Here is an 18,065-nt window from a genome sequence, read left to right as displayed (position 1 = left end):
GAGGGTGGAGGGAGCGATAACCATGGCAGGAGCTTCTGCGAGTCCTCAGTCTCTCTCTTCCCTGTCGCCGGAGGAAGCTGAAGAGAGGAAGAAAGATGGCGATTTGCTTCGGCAGATCACGTCGGACGCGCTGGTGTGGAGCGCGCTGCACGGCCTCATCATGGGTGATGGGAACGTCCAGGTGGACTTGTCTCTCTCTCTCTCTCTCTCTCTCTCTCTCTCTCTCTCTCTCTCTCTCTCTCTCTCTCTCTCTCTCTCTCCACCCCGTCTTGTTCTCTTCTTTCTTCATGGGTTCTCCGCCGATCATCTCTAGGATGGCCTTCCGAAGCAGTCTCTCTCTCTCTCTCTCTCTCTCTCTCTCTCTCTCTCTCTCTCTCTCTCTCTCTCTCTCTCTCTCTCTCTCTCTCTCTCTCTCTCTCTCTCTCTCTCTCTCTCTCTCTCTTTCACCGACTATTTTTTTTCTCTCTCTCTCTCTCCACCCATTTCTCTGTCTTTCTCTCTGTCACTCTCTCTGTCTCCACCCCTTTCTCTGTGTCTTTCTCTCTGTCACTCTCTCTGTCTCCACCCCTTTCTCTGTGTCTTTCTCTCTCTCTGTCTCCACCCCTTTCTCTGTGTCTTTCTCTCTCTCTCTCTCCACCCCTTTCTCTGTGTCTTTCTCTCTGTCCCTGTCTTTCTCCACCCCTTTCTCTGTGTGTGTGTCTCTCTCCCCACCCCTTTCTCTGTGTCTTTCTCTCTGTCCCTCTCTCTCTCTCCACCCCTTTCTCTGTGTCTTTCTCTCTGTCCCTCTCTCTCTCTCTCCACCCCTTTCTCTTGTGTGTCTCTGTCGCTCTCTCTCTCTCCCCCCTGCCCTTTCTCTCTCTGTCACTCTCTCTCTCTCTTTCACCATCTATGATTTCTCACTCTCTCTCCCCAGCCCTTTCTCTCTCTGTGACTCTCTCTCTCTTGCACCATCTATGATTTCTCACTCTCTCTCCCCACCCCTTTATCTATCTGTCACTCTCTCTCTCTCTTTCACCATCTATAATTTCTCACTCTCTCCCACCCCTTTGTCTCTCTGTCACTCTCTCTCTTTTTCTCTCTCACTTACTCCCTTCCCCTTCTCTCTCTCTTACTCACTCTCTCTTCTTCTCTCTCTCTCTCTCTCCCTCTCTCATCCTCGCATTCATACTCTCTTTCTTTCTCATTCACTCTCTCTTCCTCTCTCATTCACACACTCTCTCTTCTTCTCTCTTTCCTTCTCACTCACTTACTCTCTATTTCACACACTCTCTCTTCTTCTCTCTTTCCTTCTCACTCACTCTCTATTTCACACGCTCTCTCTCTTCCTTTTTGTTTCTCTGTGTGTGTGTCTCTCTCTCACTGAGTCTCACTCACTCTTTCCCTGTCCCCCCCTCTCTCTCACTCACTCACTCTCTCCCTCTTTCTCACTCATTCACACACTCTCTCCCTCTCTCTTTCTCTCTCACTCATTCACTCACTCTCTCCCTCTCTCTTCCTCTTTCTTTCTCACTCACTCACTCACTAACTCTCTCTTTCTCTCTCTTCCTCTTTCTTTCTCACCCACTCATTAACTCTCTCGCTTTCTCTCTATTCCTCTTTCTCTCTCTCACTAACTCTCTCTTTCTCTCTCTCTCTATTCCTCTTTCTTTTTCTCTCTCTCTTCCTCTTTCTTTCTCTCTCACACTCTCACTCACTCACTCTCCCACTCTCTTTCTGTCTCACTCTCTCACCCACTATCTCTCCCTCTCTCTCTCTCAGTTTCTGCCTCACTCACTCTTTCTCTCTCTTTTCCTCTTTCTTTCTCCCTCACTCACTCACTCTCTCACTCGCTCTCTCTCTCTCAGTTTCTGTCTCACTCTCTCACTCACTCTCCCTCTCTCTTTCTGTCTCTCTCTCTCTCACTCACTCTCTCTCTCTCAGTTTCTGCCTCACTCACTCTTTCTCTCTCTCTTCCTCTTTCTTTCTCTCTCACTCTCTCACTCTCTCTCACTCAATTTCTGCCTCACTCACTCTTTCTCTCTCTCTTCCTCTTTCTTTCTCTCTCACTCTCTCACTCTTTCTCACTCAGTTTCTGCCTCACTCACTCTTTCTCTCTCTCTTCCTCTTTCTTTCTCTCTCACTCTCTCACTCACTCACTCACTCTCCCTCTCTCTTTCTGTCTCTCTCTCTCTCAGTTTCTGCCTCACTCACTCTTTCTCTCTCTCTTCCTCTTTCTTTCTCTCTCACTCTCTCACTCACTCACTCACTCTCCCTCTCTCTTTCTGTCTCTCTCTCTCTCAGTTTCTGCCTCACTCACTATCCCTCTCTCTTTCTGTCTCATTCTCTCACTCACTCTCTCTCCCTCTCTCTCTCTCTCAGTTTCTGCCTCACTCACTCTTTCTCTCTCTCTCTTCCTCTTTCTTTCTCTCTCACTCTCTCACTCACTCACTTCCCTCTCTCTTTCTGTCTCTCTCTCTCACTTACTCTCTCTCTCAGAGTTTCTGCATCACTCACTCTTTCTCTCTTTCCCAGTCTCTCTTTGTCTCAGACACTCTCTCCCTCTCCTCCTCTGTCTCTCTCTCACTCGCTAACTCTCTCCCTCTCTCTCACTTTCTCTCTCACTCATTTACACGCTCTCGCTCATTCACACTCTCTCTTCCTTTTTTCTTTCTCTCTCACTCACTCTCTCTCTTCCTCTTTTTCTTTCTCTCTCACTCATTCACTCACTCTTTCCCTGTCTCTCTTTCTCTCTCGCTCGCTCACTTAGAGACTTCGCCACAAAATTTTCTCTCTTGCATTTGAAGCAGATGGAAGTAAATGAACTCATGTGATCAAAGCAATTTTTAAAACGTCTTTTGTTCTGCCATTTTAGATATAGCTAGTGCCTTCTGTTGGTTTTTATGTATGTGTTTCGCCCTTTCCCTATCAAGTCTCTTAATGAAGATTATTTTCAAATTCAGTTTATACGTGGAATCCCATGAAAGTAAATCTCTTTATGGAATAGGGTTTTGTCAATCTCCAGCTTAGAGAAATCTAGAAAGATGCAAGAAGGTTTGACTTTAGGTTACATAGTAACTGCTGTTGAAGATTCAGGAAAATGCCCGTAGCCAAAAGGGGGGACTTAGAAAACTTTCATTTTCCCTTTCTTTCATCTCTTGAAACAAACATTGATTTTGGTTTGTTTTGGGGAAGGGGGAAGAAGAAGGGTCGAATGGAGGAGGCAGGGATTGACTGGGGACGAGCCACATGAGGACGCAGCGCAGGGTTGACGATTGGGGGGAGCGTCATAAGGTAGAAAATAACCAATCAGGGGGTGGAATCTGATTGGAGGGAGTCGGATGAAGATCTGGTGAGGCAATTTTGGGAAGTAGGGGATTGCTAGACCATAAAGAGGATGGGACAGAGATGGGGACGGATGGGATGGTAAGCCAAGTGGCGATCTTACCTTGATTATTGACTGCCCTCCAAAGGGGATGGCTATAAGTATCTGAGAGATTATAGAATGTGCTTGAGGAAGAAGGAGCTTGTGCTAATTTATACTGTTGTTGGATCCCCTACCCCTTAGGGTGATCTGGATCTCATTAGCTATTAGTTAAAACTGTCAAATAAAACAGGGACACATATGTAATTACATAAGTTTTGAGAGTAAATTTTTGAATAAAATAATTGTCTCCTAACCAACAGTAGTTAAAGAGAAAGGGCCAACATCACCAAAAGAAAAAGATAAAAATGCTCATAATAGGCTTAAGTGCCGAAAAGCCATGGTAGAGAATGATTGTATTATCCCGAAGTCTCCGTCATGCTGCCCTCCTCATAAAAAGTACCAGATTAATCCCTAAAGTGAGGGTAGAGAATAATTTGATGAATATCTTTGTTGTGATTTTCAATTACTTTATAGAATTTATCAGAGATCACTTCTTTATTCTACCTTTTCTCTTGCCTTTCTTACATTCCTTGAATCTGAATATTTCTGCCCTCCTCCTCAAGCTACCTTGTGCTGCCTTAATCTTATAAAACTCCAGATTAACCCCCAAAGACAAATTTTATGGTATAGAATGATTTAATAAATATTTTTTGTGTTTTCAAGTATATTTTCAACATTTTATCTGGCATAAATCCTTTAATCCTTCAATGTAATGCTGACCTTTCTTTCATTCCTAAAATTGGAACCTTTCTTCCTTCCTCCATAATCTTGCTTTGTGCTGACTTTCTAATCGAAAAACCAGTTTAACCCCCAGAGCCCAATAGTTTGGTAGATAACGGTTCAACAAATATTTGTTGGGTTTTTCTAGAGTTTATCTGAAGTCACTCATTTTATTTGAAGTTCATTTACATTTTATTCTTGGATTGTTTCCTCTACATGTGTAATAGATGTAATGTGTGACAATGTACAATATCAGCAGACTCGTTATCATTAAATGATGAAGACTAAATTTTGTTTTTTATTGTTCCTGATAAGGTCCTATGGAGGACCTATCGGCAGAAAGGCAGCAGGCCATGTTCAGGCCCATTGAAGGGGGCCTGCCAGTGCTCTAGACCTGGCCAGGTCTAGAAGCCATTTGGTTTATGGTTAGGCTTTGATATAAAGCTCAGTATGGATGATAAGTGTTGAAGATATGTGCTAAATACATTAAATGGTCCAAGCTGAATCAGAGAGTTATCGGGCTCCTTTAAGCCCTTATCAGGTTCTATTGGGCCCATTAAATATGGCTAACGGCTAGTCAAGCTAGCCGTCAACTAGCCGTTAGGACACTGGCCGTTAGAAGGCTAGTATAAAAGAGACATATGTATCATTGTAAATGTACCTGTTTTTACACTAAAATAAAGGATTCTTTTGCTTGTTCTTCCACTATTTTTCTCCATCGAATCATCAGTGAACTCGACATGGTATCAGAGCCTACCACGTGATTGCCTGGAGATTCAGTTGGCGCCAAGGTCATCCCATGGGAGGACAAGTTTGAGCAGTTTGTTTTTGAGTTGAAGGTCAGTGTTTTTGAATTCTATCAGTTGCATAAGTCATGGCAGAAGACATGACTAAAGTCCCTTCTGAAGTGGTAATGTCATCATCGGGAAATCAAATGGTCCTTGCCGATAGATGGATTACCAACCTTCCAGTTATTCCAAAATGTAATATCTTTAATGGCAAAAGTCTGTTGTTGTGGGAGAGAACAATCCAAGCTGCTCTAAAGCCAAGAAAGCTTATACATCATCTTATAGAGGATTGTCCACATGAGACTCATCCAAACTATCCACGATGGATCATGCAGGAGGAATGTTTTTGATTGGATGCTAGATACAATTGCCTCATAACAACTAGTCTGATACTCATCTTGTGAAACTACAAGATCTCTATGGGAGGCCATTCATCGAAGCCATTCTAAGAAGAATGACAAACGAGGAGATATGGATGTTCTGACTTATTCAAATAAACTGAGGGATATTCATAATGAATTGGATCATTGTAGACCATCCTCCACCAATCCAATGGCTAGAGCACATGAAGCTACAAATCACTTATGTCAATTCTTGCAAGGACTTCGGCCAGAATTTTAAATGATCAGAAGCCAACTTTACAATAGAGAGGAAGAGCCTACATTTGATGAAGCAGTGACCAAAGTTAAGCAGGAGGAAAGTCTTCTAAATTCTTCCAAAGGAGCTATTGAAAGTATAACATATGTAACGAAAAATCAGAATCAACAGAAAGTTGGTTCAGAATAACCGAGCAAGGAAGACATTGTGTGCAACTATTGTAAAAAGAGGGGACATATGAAGTACAAATGCTAGAAACTTCACGGTAAACCCCCACACATTGCCCGAGCTCAAATGGTACAACCAAGAGAAGGCAATGCCAACAATGATCTTCCTTCAGCTCAAGAGTTCCTGAAGATCATGCAAGAGTTACTGAGTCTCAAATCATTCATCCATTCTGGAGAAGTCGTTGGATCAACTTCAATGGTCAATTCTGGTAAAAAAGAAATACTTGATAATATTGTTTTACTTACTAAAGATCCATCTAATGCATGGATCCCAGACTCAGGAGCAACTGACCATATGTCATCAAGAAAGGATTTCTTTATAACATATGAAGAAGTTAACCAGAGTAAGTATGTTCAAACAGCCGATGGCACAGTACTACCTGTAGTTGGCATCAGGGGTTTGAACATCAAACCTATTGGAGAATTAAAAAATGTGTTACATGTTCCACAATTGTTTGTAAATCTAGTATCAGTACAACAACTTGCAAAATGTAGGGAATATAATGTTCTATTCGATAATCTGGATGCTTATTTATGTCAAAAGGAACTCGGGTGGAGGACTGGACTAGCTAGAGTTCACCAAGGACTTTACTGCTTACCCTGGCAATACTCAAGGCCTTTCCCAGGAGATGAATCAAAGGTGGCCACAGTGAAAATATCACCTGAAGAAACAGTTATAGACACTCATCAAAGAATGGGTCATCCATCCTACCATCTTCTTAAACATTTGTGCCCAAATTTGTTTAAGAACATTTTGGTTGAAAAGTTTATTTTTGAAGCCTGTCAATTAGGAAAATTCAAGAGAGGGACTTATCCTCATAGCTATACTCGAATGGAAAGACCTTTTCAGGTTATCCATTGCAATGTTTGGGGACAATCTCCCCAAACAGACATACTAGGACACCGATACTTCCTAGTATGTACAGATGATTATAGTAGATATATTTGGATCTTCCTACAAAAAACATAAGCATGAAATCACTAGAAACCTAAAGGGATTATGTAGTCTCATCAAAAGACATTTTGGCGATCAAGTCCAAGGGCTAAGAACCGACAATGCAAAGGATTTTCTTAACCATGAACTCATGGAATTTTTCACTTCTGAATGAACAAGCCATGAGACCTCATGTCCATACACTCCACAACAGAATGGAGTAGCTGAAAGGAAAATAGGAGATATTGTGAACAAAGGAAGAACACTTTTAATTCAAGGGAATGTCCCTACGAACTTATGGGGTTTTGCAGTTATGACTTCTACACATCTTATAAATCGACTCCCCTCTAGTAATATTGCTTTTAAAAGTTCCCTTGACTTGCTCGAATCATATTATCCAAATGTGAGATTGAAAACCGGCTTACCCCCTAAAATATTTGGTTGTGTTGGATATGTGTATAATTATGCACATAAAAAAAATAAGTTGTCTACAAAGGGACTAAAATGTGTTTTAGTGGGATACTCTGTTACACAAAAGGGGTATAAGTTTTATCACCCTATCACCCGTAAGTACATATTAACCAAGGATGTTATTTTTGATGAAAATTCATTTTACTATAAACCTAAAGGTACTGAATCACATCGAGACATATCCTCATACTCAATAGTGAGAATGCAAGTATCGCACATCATAAATTTGATCATGAACTTGAACACCCCTTACGAAGGTATCAGGTATTCGAGAATGAAATTGAGACAGTTCCTCAAGATAATTCACAGAGAATAGAATAGGAACTTGAATCTGGGACAAAGGATGTGACTGAGAAAATTGAAGAATCATCTCAGATTATACCATATCCTAAATATTATCAGAGAAAGAAATATGATCACCAATCTGAAACCATGGATTTGGGTGAAGAGGGAGAACTATCCAATTAAGGGGGAGTAATATCTAGTGAAAGAACTGCTGACTCTGAGGGTGAAGGAAATCATTGGCCAATTGCTCTAAGGAAAGGTACTAGAAAGTGTGTAAAACCTTCCTTGTATTCCATGACAAATTATCTTAATTATCAGAAGGTATCACCCAAATACCAAGTATTTATGACAAAAATTATAGATGTAGCTATTCCCAAATCTCCACAGGAAGCTATGAAGAATACCAGTTGGAAAGAAGCAATGGATGAGGAGATGAGGGCTTTACTACAAAATAATACATGGGACGTCGTTGATCGACCTAAGGATAAGAAATCTGTGGGCTGTAGATGGGTCTACACAATAAAATGCAAATCAGATGGAAGCTTAGACAGATATAAAGCACGACTGGTAGCTAGAGGGTACACTCAGACATATGGAATTGACTATCAAGAAACATTCGCTCCAGTTGCTAAGATTAGTACCATTAGAATTCTAATATCCTTAGCAGTTAATTTAGACTGGCCTTTAAACCAATATGACATTAAAAACATTTTTTTACATAGAGACTTGAAGGAAGAGATCTACATGGATATTCCCCCAGGGTGAGAAAATCAAAAAAATGAAGGCTACGGTATGTAGACTTTGAAAGGCCTTATACGGGCTAAAACAATCACCTAGGGCATGGTTTGGGAGATTTAGCCAAACCATGAAGGTGCTGGGATACAATGAATGTAACGGGGAACACAATATGTTTTTCAAATATTATTTAAATGATTTTCTAACGATTCTGATAGTATATGTAGATGATATTATAATTACTGGGAACAATCTAGAGGAAATAAAAAACCTTGAATAACATTTGAGTAGAAATTTCCAAGTTAAACATTTAGGACCCTTAAATTATTTCCTAGGAATAGAGTTTGCAAGATCAAGTGAGGGTATCTTGATGACACAACAAAAGTATATAGTGGATCTCTTGGATGAAACGAAACATATGAACTGTCATGTAAATGAGACATTGATTGAGGTTAATCATAGGATAACTCTAAATGAAAGCAAACCTAAGGTGGAGATTAACTCATATGAGAGTCTGATAGGAAAACTTCTATATTTGTCACACACACGACCAAATATATCTTATGCTGTGAATGTTTTAAGCCAATTTATGCACTCACCTAGAAACTCTCATTTTCAAGCACCTAACAGAATTCTCAGGCACCTAAAGGGAACACCAGGACTGGGCATTGCACACAGAAAAATAGGTAAGATTGATCTTATTTTATCCACTGATTCTGACTTTGCTGGTTCTCGTCTTGACTATAGGTTAACTATGGGCTACTACACAATGCTAGGAGGGAACCTAGTAACCTGGAGAAGCAAGAAGCAAAGTGTGGTATCAAAATCTAGTACTGAAGCTAAATTTTGGGCCATGTCAAATGGAATTGACGAAGCAATATGGATCAAGAATTTATTGGAAGACTTGAAGATTACATTCCTAAGACCAAATATCATCCACTGTGATAATAAATCAGCTATCAGTATAGCCCACGATCCAGTTGATCATGATAGGATGAAGCATGTGAATATTGACAGGTTCTATATACAAGATCATTTGGAACAAGGGAACTTGAAGAAAGAGTATGTGAGTTCTGAAGAACAATGTGCGGACATCTTCACCAAGGGCTTACCAATCAAACGAACACAATATCTGAGATCCAAGCTTGAAATAATGAATATACATTCCTGCACTTGAGGGGGAGTGTTGAAGATATGGGCTAAATACATTAAATGGTCCAAGCTGAATCAGAGAGTTATCAGGCTCCTTTAAGCATTTATCGGGCTCTATCGGGCCCATTAATATAGCTAACGGCTAGTCAAGCTAGCAGTTAGGACACTGGCCGTTAGAAGACTAGTATAAAAGAGACATATGTATCATTGTAAATGTACCTGTTTTGCACTAAAATAAAGGATTCTTTTGCTTGTTCGTCCAGTATTTTTCTCCATAGAATCATCAGTGAACTCGACAATAAGGGTTTTCTTGTGAGATATTTTGTAAGTGATCTGGGAGTTTTCCATGATGCATCGGCTGGGAACAGCTTCGCTGCATCTTGCAGGGCCTGTGATCAAGTCTTTTGGAGGACTTACCATCAAAGAGGCCAGGAAGCACCTCAAGGCTGCCTGATTTGTTGCACCTGGACATTGGGCCAGACCCAGCCTCGGAGCCTATTAAGCATCTTTCTATTTTGGGCTTATCCTTTTATCAAAGTTTCTGTATATGGATGTTTAGTGTTTTTGTATGAAGTTGAAGGTAGTTTTTTGTATCTCCTGAGCTGTATCCAATTAGGATCTCCCTCCAGCATCCAAGAAGGTAGAAGGCTACCCTCTCCCTTTGTCCTACCTCTCATACCTCTTGGTGCCTCTTTTGGTAGGTGCCTTTGCAGGGACCTATCAGTCTTAAGGCCCTTATCGATCTTATTTTTCCATTCAAGCTTTTCTACTTGTCAAAAAAGGTAAACTCCTGGACCTTCACAACCAAATTCCTTAACAGGGTTGATGACTGGTCTCCTACTCTATTTGAAGCCCAATCCTAGGATTAACCAAGGCATATATGTTTAATACTTCTTGGCTAACTCTGCTTCCTATGACTTCTGTGGTGGAACCTGAAATTCTCACTTTTGTATTGGTGTTCGGCCTTCTCAGGATAGTTTTTATACGTTTTCTTTGACCAGTTGTTTTATTGAATCCATAAGTGATTTCAAGTTTCTTTATTGAATCTGCGACCGGTTGATTGTTTTCTTTGTGCTACCATCTTCTCATGTTTCTATGCTGAATATTAAGCCATAGATGGGATCCTTGAAGTACGACTATCCCCAACTCTGTTATATAAAATGCTCATAGGTTTCAGACATAGGATTTGATCAAATATAAAGTTCTTTGTGTTTTATGAAAGCTCAAAAATGGAATTTTTTATTGTGATTTATACTTTGGTTTTTATGCCACTTGACTCTTAACTCTTCCCATAAGAGTATTTTCATTTTTATTTGGTTTTCATTGTCTCTGGGACAACCAAATCAGGATGAGTCCTTAAAACAGGACTCCGCTTATAAATATTGCAACCTATTGCTTGAATTTTTATTACCAGTAGTAGTTTGTGCTCATTTCATTACAGCCATAGTTTTTTAATGATTGCTTTTTATACAATTCACTTGGCGTAATCTGTTAAAAGTTTTCATTCATTTTTAAATATGGAGGATTATCTTGTTCATTATATTTTTACCTCACATAAAATTCCAGGAGAACAATGGAGGGCTCCCATTTTTTTGAAGAAACAGAGGGTTCCCGTTCCATCCTGATTTTCTTGTCAAATTTGATTTCTTTTCCCCATCCATAGTAGAGTCCAAAAGTCTCATTAATATTTTATTAAGTCCAAATTAATTCTTCAGTATTTTGGTTTAGACATACCTGCATTGAAAGCAATAAATCACTGTCACATGCATTTTATTTTGTTCTTGAGGTGATGCTTTATGTGAATATCTTATTTGTAGAGATCTGGGACCCTCCCTGGCTTAGGCATGGTTCATGCACCATTTGCATTGCTGCCTGTTTCATTTCCAAAAGATCTTTGGAAGCAAGCTTGCGAATTGGCTCCTCTTTTCAATGACCTTGTGGATTGCGTCAGCTTAGATGGGAAGTTCTTGCAAGAATCTCTTAGCAGGTCAGACTCTGATCTTTATTTATCCTTGCTGGTACAGAGCATATTCAATCTATCATGCACATTATTTTATTTCTTTCACTTTATGTAACTGGGACATGGGTTATAAGAGGCATGTCTCTTTTTTCTTCTCTCCTCATCTCTTTATAGAAAATTAGAGATATTCAACATTCAACCAATAATACATTTCTCACAGTATGTATCACCTTCATTTTAATTCAAATAATGAAATGCCTTAATTCAATAGATCTCAAAAGGAGGTTGAGGGGGAGACAAGCAAGAGAGTTCTTGGGATGGAGAGGAGGCTGAATGGAGGAGGTAGGGATTGACCAGAGACAAGTTGCCTAGAGATGTGGTGAGTTAGAGATGATCACGAGGTTGGGGATTGTAGAGGGAGAGAGGGGGCATGGATGTAGGGAGGAGAAGAGACAAGGAACTTCCATTTAAAGGAAGAGGTCTCTATTTAAAGGAAACAAAATGAAAGGGAAACAATGGATCTGGCCTTAACTAAGGTTGGGGATAGTATCAGAGCTGACCAACATGGTATCAGAGCCGGTTTTCAGGCTTCGACCTTGTCAGATTAGGCTCCCAGTGTTCTCACCACTCTATCCAGACAAGTTCTCACCTGTTTTTGAAACTCAAGATTTCTGGTATCTCAAATAGATCGAAAGAAAATATTTCTTTGTTCCAAAAATGTTAGGGATATTGAGGCATCAGAATTGTCAAATACTCCTGATGTGGGTAGATCCATTGTAGTCTTCCAAAATATACAAGTACATTTCAATGGTGTCAAAATGGTCAAATGGAGCAAGCTTGCGGAGCTTACCCTGGTTGGTAGAAGAGTTTGAAATCATCTAATAAATGGCTCAGTGTCCTATGGGAAACCACAATACAAAACACGACAAGCTGACAAGGCCCTAGTACTTCTGGGGATCATGGACATGATGACTCAAAATATAAGGAGAGAGATTCCTGCATGTGGATTATGAATAAATTCTGGGATGCATCCATAAATACAGAGCAAATAAGCATCATGACTGGTACTTATATGATCTGTCTCATAAAGCTGTTCTGGCCAGATAGGTAGGTAATAATGTTATGACTTATTATTGAACACATATGTCTTACTTCCTGTGTCCCATTCCTCTCTAGTCTCCTCTGTAACTGGTGTTAGGCCATAAGTGATAGAGCCTTATTGGTATTTATATCTTACCTCTTCCATATATCTTATCTCTCTAAAGGGCTCATCTATGTAATTGGTATTTATACCAGAGCCTAAGTGGGCCATTTATTTCTTGCATATATCTTATCTCTCTAAAGGTCCCATCTATATAATTGGTATTTATACCACAGTCACTCTCAACTTAAAACTGTTCAATCGTCATAATGGAAAATTTTAACCTTGTAGAGTTTGACACCTTTTCTTGCACGTAGAAGGCAATTTGGAGAGAGGTCAACTCCTTGTGGCCAAGTCAAAACCCACAATAATTGGAGAGGAAGGACATGCCCCAGCAGATACTTTTGAACCGGGGAAAATCTCAGAAGCCAAATTCTTCCTCCCATACCGAGAAAGTACATAATCTGGAAGAGGGCATTGGGATGTTGTTAAGAAGCCACCTTTGTACCTTCCCTTCTCGTATAAGAAGCTGAGATGACAATGGACCACCCACCCTACAAATCTAGGCGGGACCTGAAGTTAGAGCATGGTTTTCTTGAGAGGATGAAGACTCTTGGAGGGACAATCCATATATGAGGGTGGTCATCAACCCAAATGTGTTGGTGGACCATTTTGATTTTTTTTGAGTTCATTGCCTATCTTTTGATACGAACCTGGCTGGTTCGTATGGGGGAGAAGACGGGAAGGGAGGGAGAAGACATCGGGATGGTCATTGGCGTGCCGGGATGGGCTACGGCAAGATGAGGGTAGGCGGAATGGATGTCGCCTACGAGAGGGATCCGGTGGAATGGACGTCGCCAGAGGGAGCCAAACACATCTTGTGATACTTCTTGGCTGCCCTCCTCAAGGGAGGGCTGCACTATTTAAAGGGATTACAAAAGGTCCAAATGACCAAGATGCCCCTATTGGGCTAAATGATGAAAAAGGCCTTGATACGTCGGGGCGTATCACCTTTCCCGTTCTACTCGTGGTCATTTATTTTTGGCCTGTATCGATCAGTGGTATTAGAGCTCGTGAAGGTGCAATGGATCCTTCTATTGCTGAACCAAATCACATGTCCTCTCCCATGGGATCTGACCTAGACAATCTTAATCACACATAGCAATCATTCGGCACTCTTATCCTAGAAGTTGCCACCATGGCAAATCAGATGGCGATGTTGAAACCCCTTCAGTCTCTATTGTAAGACATGGTGGTGTTGACCCACTTAGTCTCTGACAAATAGGAAGAACCTGACCCAACTTTGCAAAGGCAATTGACTAGTCTAGAGAACTCCAGACCCTGAGGAGTTTCCTGGCTGATTTGGCCTAGCTCTCCACTCTATTTTTCCTTTCTTGATTTTCTCTCACTCTTTACTCACTCGTCCATCATTCTACTCACAGATCCCTCTATCTTATCTCTGTTCCTGTCTAGATCAAACTGCATCGTATGGATTACCTACCCATATAGCAATTTCTTAGTGATTACAACTGGCATCATATCAGTTAGACATGGAGACTGATGAAAAGCATTATGGAGGCATCTAGAAGGGGCTTGTTGTGTATCTGATAAGGACTTTATGAAGACATATCAAAGAAGGCGTCATAGAAGGGAGATCGCATGTGCCATCTAGTGAAGACACGTGTGGAATCATACGCATAGGCGGGAACTCAAGAGCCAATAAATAAAGACTTTGAGTAGATGAAGAGGGAGCTGAAGTTGTATCGCCTGGGCGAGAAGGCTGGCGGGAGATCCTCCTGACCAGAGGAGAATGAGCTGATCCAGCCTTGTTCTGAGCTACCTGTTTCTTTTGCATTTCACTCTCCTTCCTCTCTGATCCGACCCTACTCTTCCCTCATTTTCCCCACTCTCGTACAATTGATCCACGGGGATCGCTGTTGCTATTTGATATCCCCAGAATGTTGATTCAATTTCTTGAGAATTCTTGGTTTTCTATCATCTACATCGGCGAGATCTTATCACTATCCAACTGCATGGATAGTTAACAGAGGATCAATTGGGGTAGCTTCCCCTTTAGGAGATGCAGTTCAACACCCTGCGCCAAAATTTTGTGGTCATTTTACATTACTTTTTGCATGTGAAAATTGGCAATTTGGATCTAAAATTAGGATGTATAATCACCTATAAATTTTACTTCTTATGGTCATAGTGTAGGGGTGTGCGGCAGTTTCTTCCTTTTTCTCCTTGTCCATTCTCTAGTTTTTTTTCTCCTACAGCTCAATTCACTAAACATAAGACTCAGACAAAGTAGGAGTCTCAAGTTCAGTGGCAACATGTAGAATTGAAGAATTACTCAAGTGGTTGAGGCATCAATTTGTGGTGACACTAATAAAGATTACAGAGGACATTCTTGAGGGAGCTAGAATGTCTGAATATTATGGTGATGTTCCAGTAGTGGCAGAGGAGATAGAGTCACATGCGTCCCTAGCAGAGGATGATTCGAAATGGGCCATTAGTCTGCATGAAGGAGTCCACACATTCACAGCTCATTGCGACACAACTTTGGCTGCTATTTTTGAGTAATCTGAAAAAATTTCCCTGTCCCAAGGAGCATCGACAAAGCACTTGGAAATCAAGCATCGAAGAGAGCTATGGATGAAGAAATAAATTGGAGAATATTTATATTTGGGATATTTTTTCCACTTTCCCAAGGTAAAAGGATGGTAAGAGGAAAGTGGTTATATAGATATCTATACTAATGTAGATGGAAAGTTGGAGAGACTTAAAGGCAGACTGATTGCAGAGGGGTACAACCAATCAAGGCATATATTACTTTAAGGACCTTGCTTTAGTGGCAGAGGTTAATAATTTAAAAGGGAACTTTATTTTATAGTTCTGATTTCCTTTCAAAGCGTGATGTCGATACAAACATTTGGGATTTTTGAGCTTCTTATGTTTACCCTCGGAAATTTTTCAATAAAAGGTAAATTTGCTAATCAGTTGGTTCCAAAAAAGAACAAGTTTTGGGTCATAGTTGACAAAGAGAAAGAGAAATCCGAACAGGGAACAGAAAGAAGGAGTGGCTAGAAAGAGAGGCAACAGTTCACTACGGGAGGGCTATGTCATCATTAATCTGAAGGGAGAGGAAAATTGACAGCAACAAAAAAGGGGAGAGTCACAGCCAAGTACAGATAAGAGGACAGAGAAGAGAGAACTCACAATTTTATACTGCATGTCGATGATGAGGGAGGGGCCAAAACTTTAAGGGCCAGCCTTGGGGGGATGATCATCCATAGTGGGTTGACAGCTCACATGACACAGTATGGTACCTCATCACTCTTCTAATTAGAATCAGGCTTCCAGGTATTAGGCTATTTGGAGACATATACTTTCTGGTCCATATAGATCAATGTCCAAGGTGTTGTAGCATATTTTTTTAGCAATAAGAGCTGAGACATTTCAAACTACCAATCCACTGCTACTTCGTGAGAGATACTGCCTTTGTTACAACTCTGTATTGTAGCGCCAGCGCTGATCAATTATTTGTTACATGACTTAACTAGTAATTCAGTTGCATGTCTGTTATATATATTGTAGCATTCAATAATAATAACCTTCAGAATCATTCAATAATAGCTTCCCATTTAGATTTTTGTTTTGAAAGAAAACTTCCCATCTAGATACAAATTGAAACTAGACTATTTTCTATTGTTAATCCCCCTCAGGGGAACCATGATTAGTTAGCATTATTTTCAAAAAATGGGGTCAGTTCTCAACTGTGTCACTAAATTTAGTCAGGCAAGGAATGCATGATTTCATTTCCTCAACCGTTGAAGTATTGACATCAATATGATAGTTTTATGTCTAATTCTATTATGTCTTTGTCATTTTATTTAAGTTTTCTGTCCTACTGGGTTTTGGATTTGTAGACCCATTTTTACTTACAAGTTTGAAGGCTATTCTTATTGACCACTGAGCTGAATGTTGCTGCATAAATATTCACTTCCTGCTAAAGTTTATCAAAATGTGTTCATTTAATATGTGTTGGAATTTCTTTAGAATGGGAGAAATATAACAGTGGCCCACCACTCTATATCAGCGTTGTCCTTATTGGGCCACTCCACTGATTACAATCCCCTTTAGTCCTGTATATATATTCCCTTTTAAACAAACTTTGAATTATGTTGAACATTTGAGTTCCTTGGCCAACTCTTCCTCTCTATGATTGTCTTTTTTCTACAATTGTTTTCATTGTGTTTATTTGAAAATTTACTTCCCATTATTCTTCAGAGCCAGTGAGGTGGATTCTTTCACAAGACGACTAGTTGAAATCCATGCCAAGATGTTGGAAATGAAAAAAAAAGAGGTGATTTTTCTGTTTTAACATTTTCTGAAAGTATGATTTCATTTCTGAACTGATTATCTTAAAAAAAATTCTCAACTGATTATGTATCATCTTATTTTTTCATTAGGATATACGTTTGGGTTTACATCGCTCAGATTACATGTTAGATGCGGGAACAAATCAGCTTTTTCAGATTGAGTTAAACACAATATCTGCTGCATGTCCAGCACTTGGGTATCTTGTCAGCAAGCTACACAGGTTAGCTGTGAGAATGAACTTGTACTGTATGGATTGGTAATGTCTCTCGAAAGTATTCATTTAATTTTTTTCATTTTTTATGACCAGGGTGTGTTATAAATTCTCTTATGTTCAGCAAGTGACCAAATTTTATTTGGGTATGGTATTTCAGTCCAATTGGCAGAGAAAATAAAATTAGAGATCTTTAGTATTTTATTTTTTAGTGCTCATATTAGGGTAGAGGGGAATGATTTTTTGCCTCCATTTCATTCTTAACACCTTCAAATGTTCCTCTTATTTGAATTCTAAGGCATGTTCCAATAGGCCTCAACCAAATAGACCACTGGCAGAGAAGAAACAATGATGTAATCCATATTTAAATGGCCTTTACTCCTCTGTAGATTAAAATGAAATAGACACTTCGTGTGTTACAGACCTGCCTAGAACTAGAGAATAAAAATATTAACCAGTTCATTCCATGTTTTGATTTCCACTCTTGTTCAGTTGCTTGGAGAAAATGAATGCAACTTCTCTTCTTGAATGGCAATAACCCATTGTCCTTTTTATATCTTATTCTTTAGCTGGGTTCCGAATTGAAGCATGTGTCTGTCCCTTAATAAGGCATGTCCTTGCTCATATGCTTGTTATTTAATCTTGTTCTTTGTATATTTGTGATTCAATGTCTCATTGTGAATTATTCTGATACACAAAAGGCATACTATGACAAGAACCCTGTTCTTGGATAGGAGTTGAGAAATTAAAAAGAGAGGAAATCATAAATATTAGGTTGAAGGAAGCTGATGAAGGTCGCTGAACGTTGTAATATATCTTAACAAAAGAAGAGGTGGAAAATCTGAACTATTTTCCATTTCACTTCCTTGCATTCAAAGATACACTGTAAATAATACATATATATATGTGATATGTTATTGGCTGCAAAAATATTGTATCGGAGGTAACCCACCTAGATGTGGTGTTCATGAATTGAAATGAAAGTTTGACAAACATTTTGTAAGTACTTGGTTTTTTTAATGAAGTTGGAATTACCTTCTTTTGGGGATATTATCATA

At 39.8% G+C, this 18,065-nt stretch overlaps 1 protein-coding gene across 1 annotated transcript in view; it reads left to right on the top strand.

Annotated features, from left to right (window-relative positions):
• LOC144715629 (glutathione synthetase, chloroplastic-like) overlaps positions 1–18,065 on the top strand; it is a 29,681-nt gene continuing 11,616 nt past the window's right edge. The window contains exons 1-4 of the mRNA XM_078590581.1: positions 1–181; positions 11,130–11,299; positions 16,704–16,779; positions 16,886–17,016. Coding sequence (XP_078446707.1) covers positions 23–181; positions 11,130–11,299; positions 16,704–16,779; positions 16,886–17,016 — 536 coding nt within the window. The 5' untranslated portion in view covers positions 1–22. The remainder of the gene's footprint in view (positions 182–11,129; positions 11,300–16,703; positions 16,780–16,885; positions 17,017–18,065) is intronic.

Source organism: Wolffia australiana, chromosome 19 (genome assembly GCF_029677425.1).
Source record: "Wolffia australiana isolate 7733 chromosome 19, ASM2967742v1".
Lineage (NCBI taxonomy): Eukaryota > Viridiplantae > Streptophyta > Magnoliopsida > Alismatales > Araceae > Wolffia > Wolffia australiana.
Note: the sequence above shows the minus strand (reverse complement) of the source record. Positions and strands in the feature narration are given on the sequence as shown.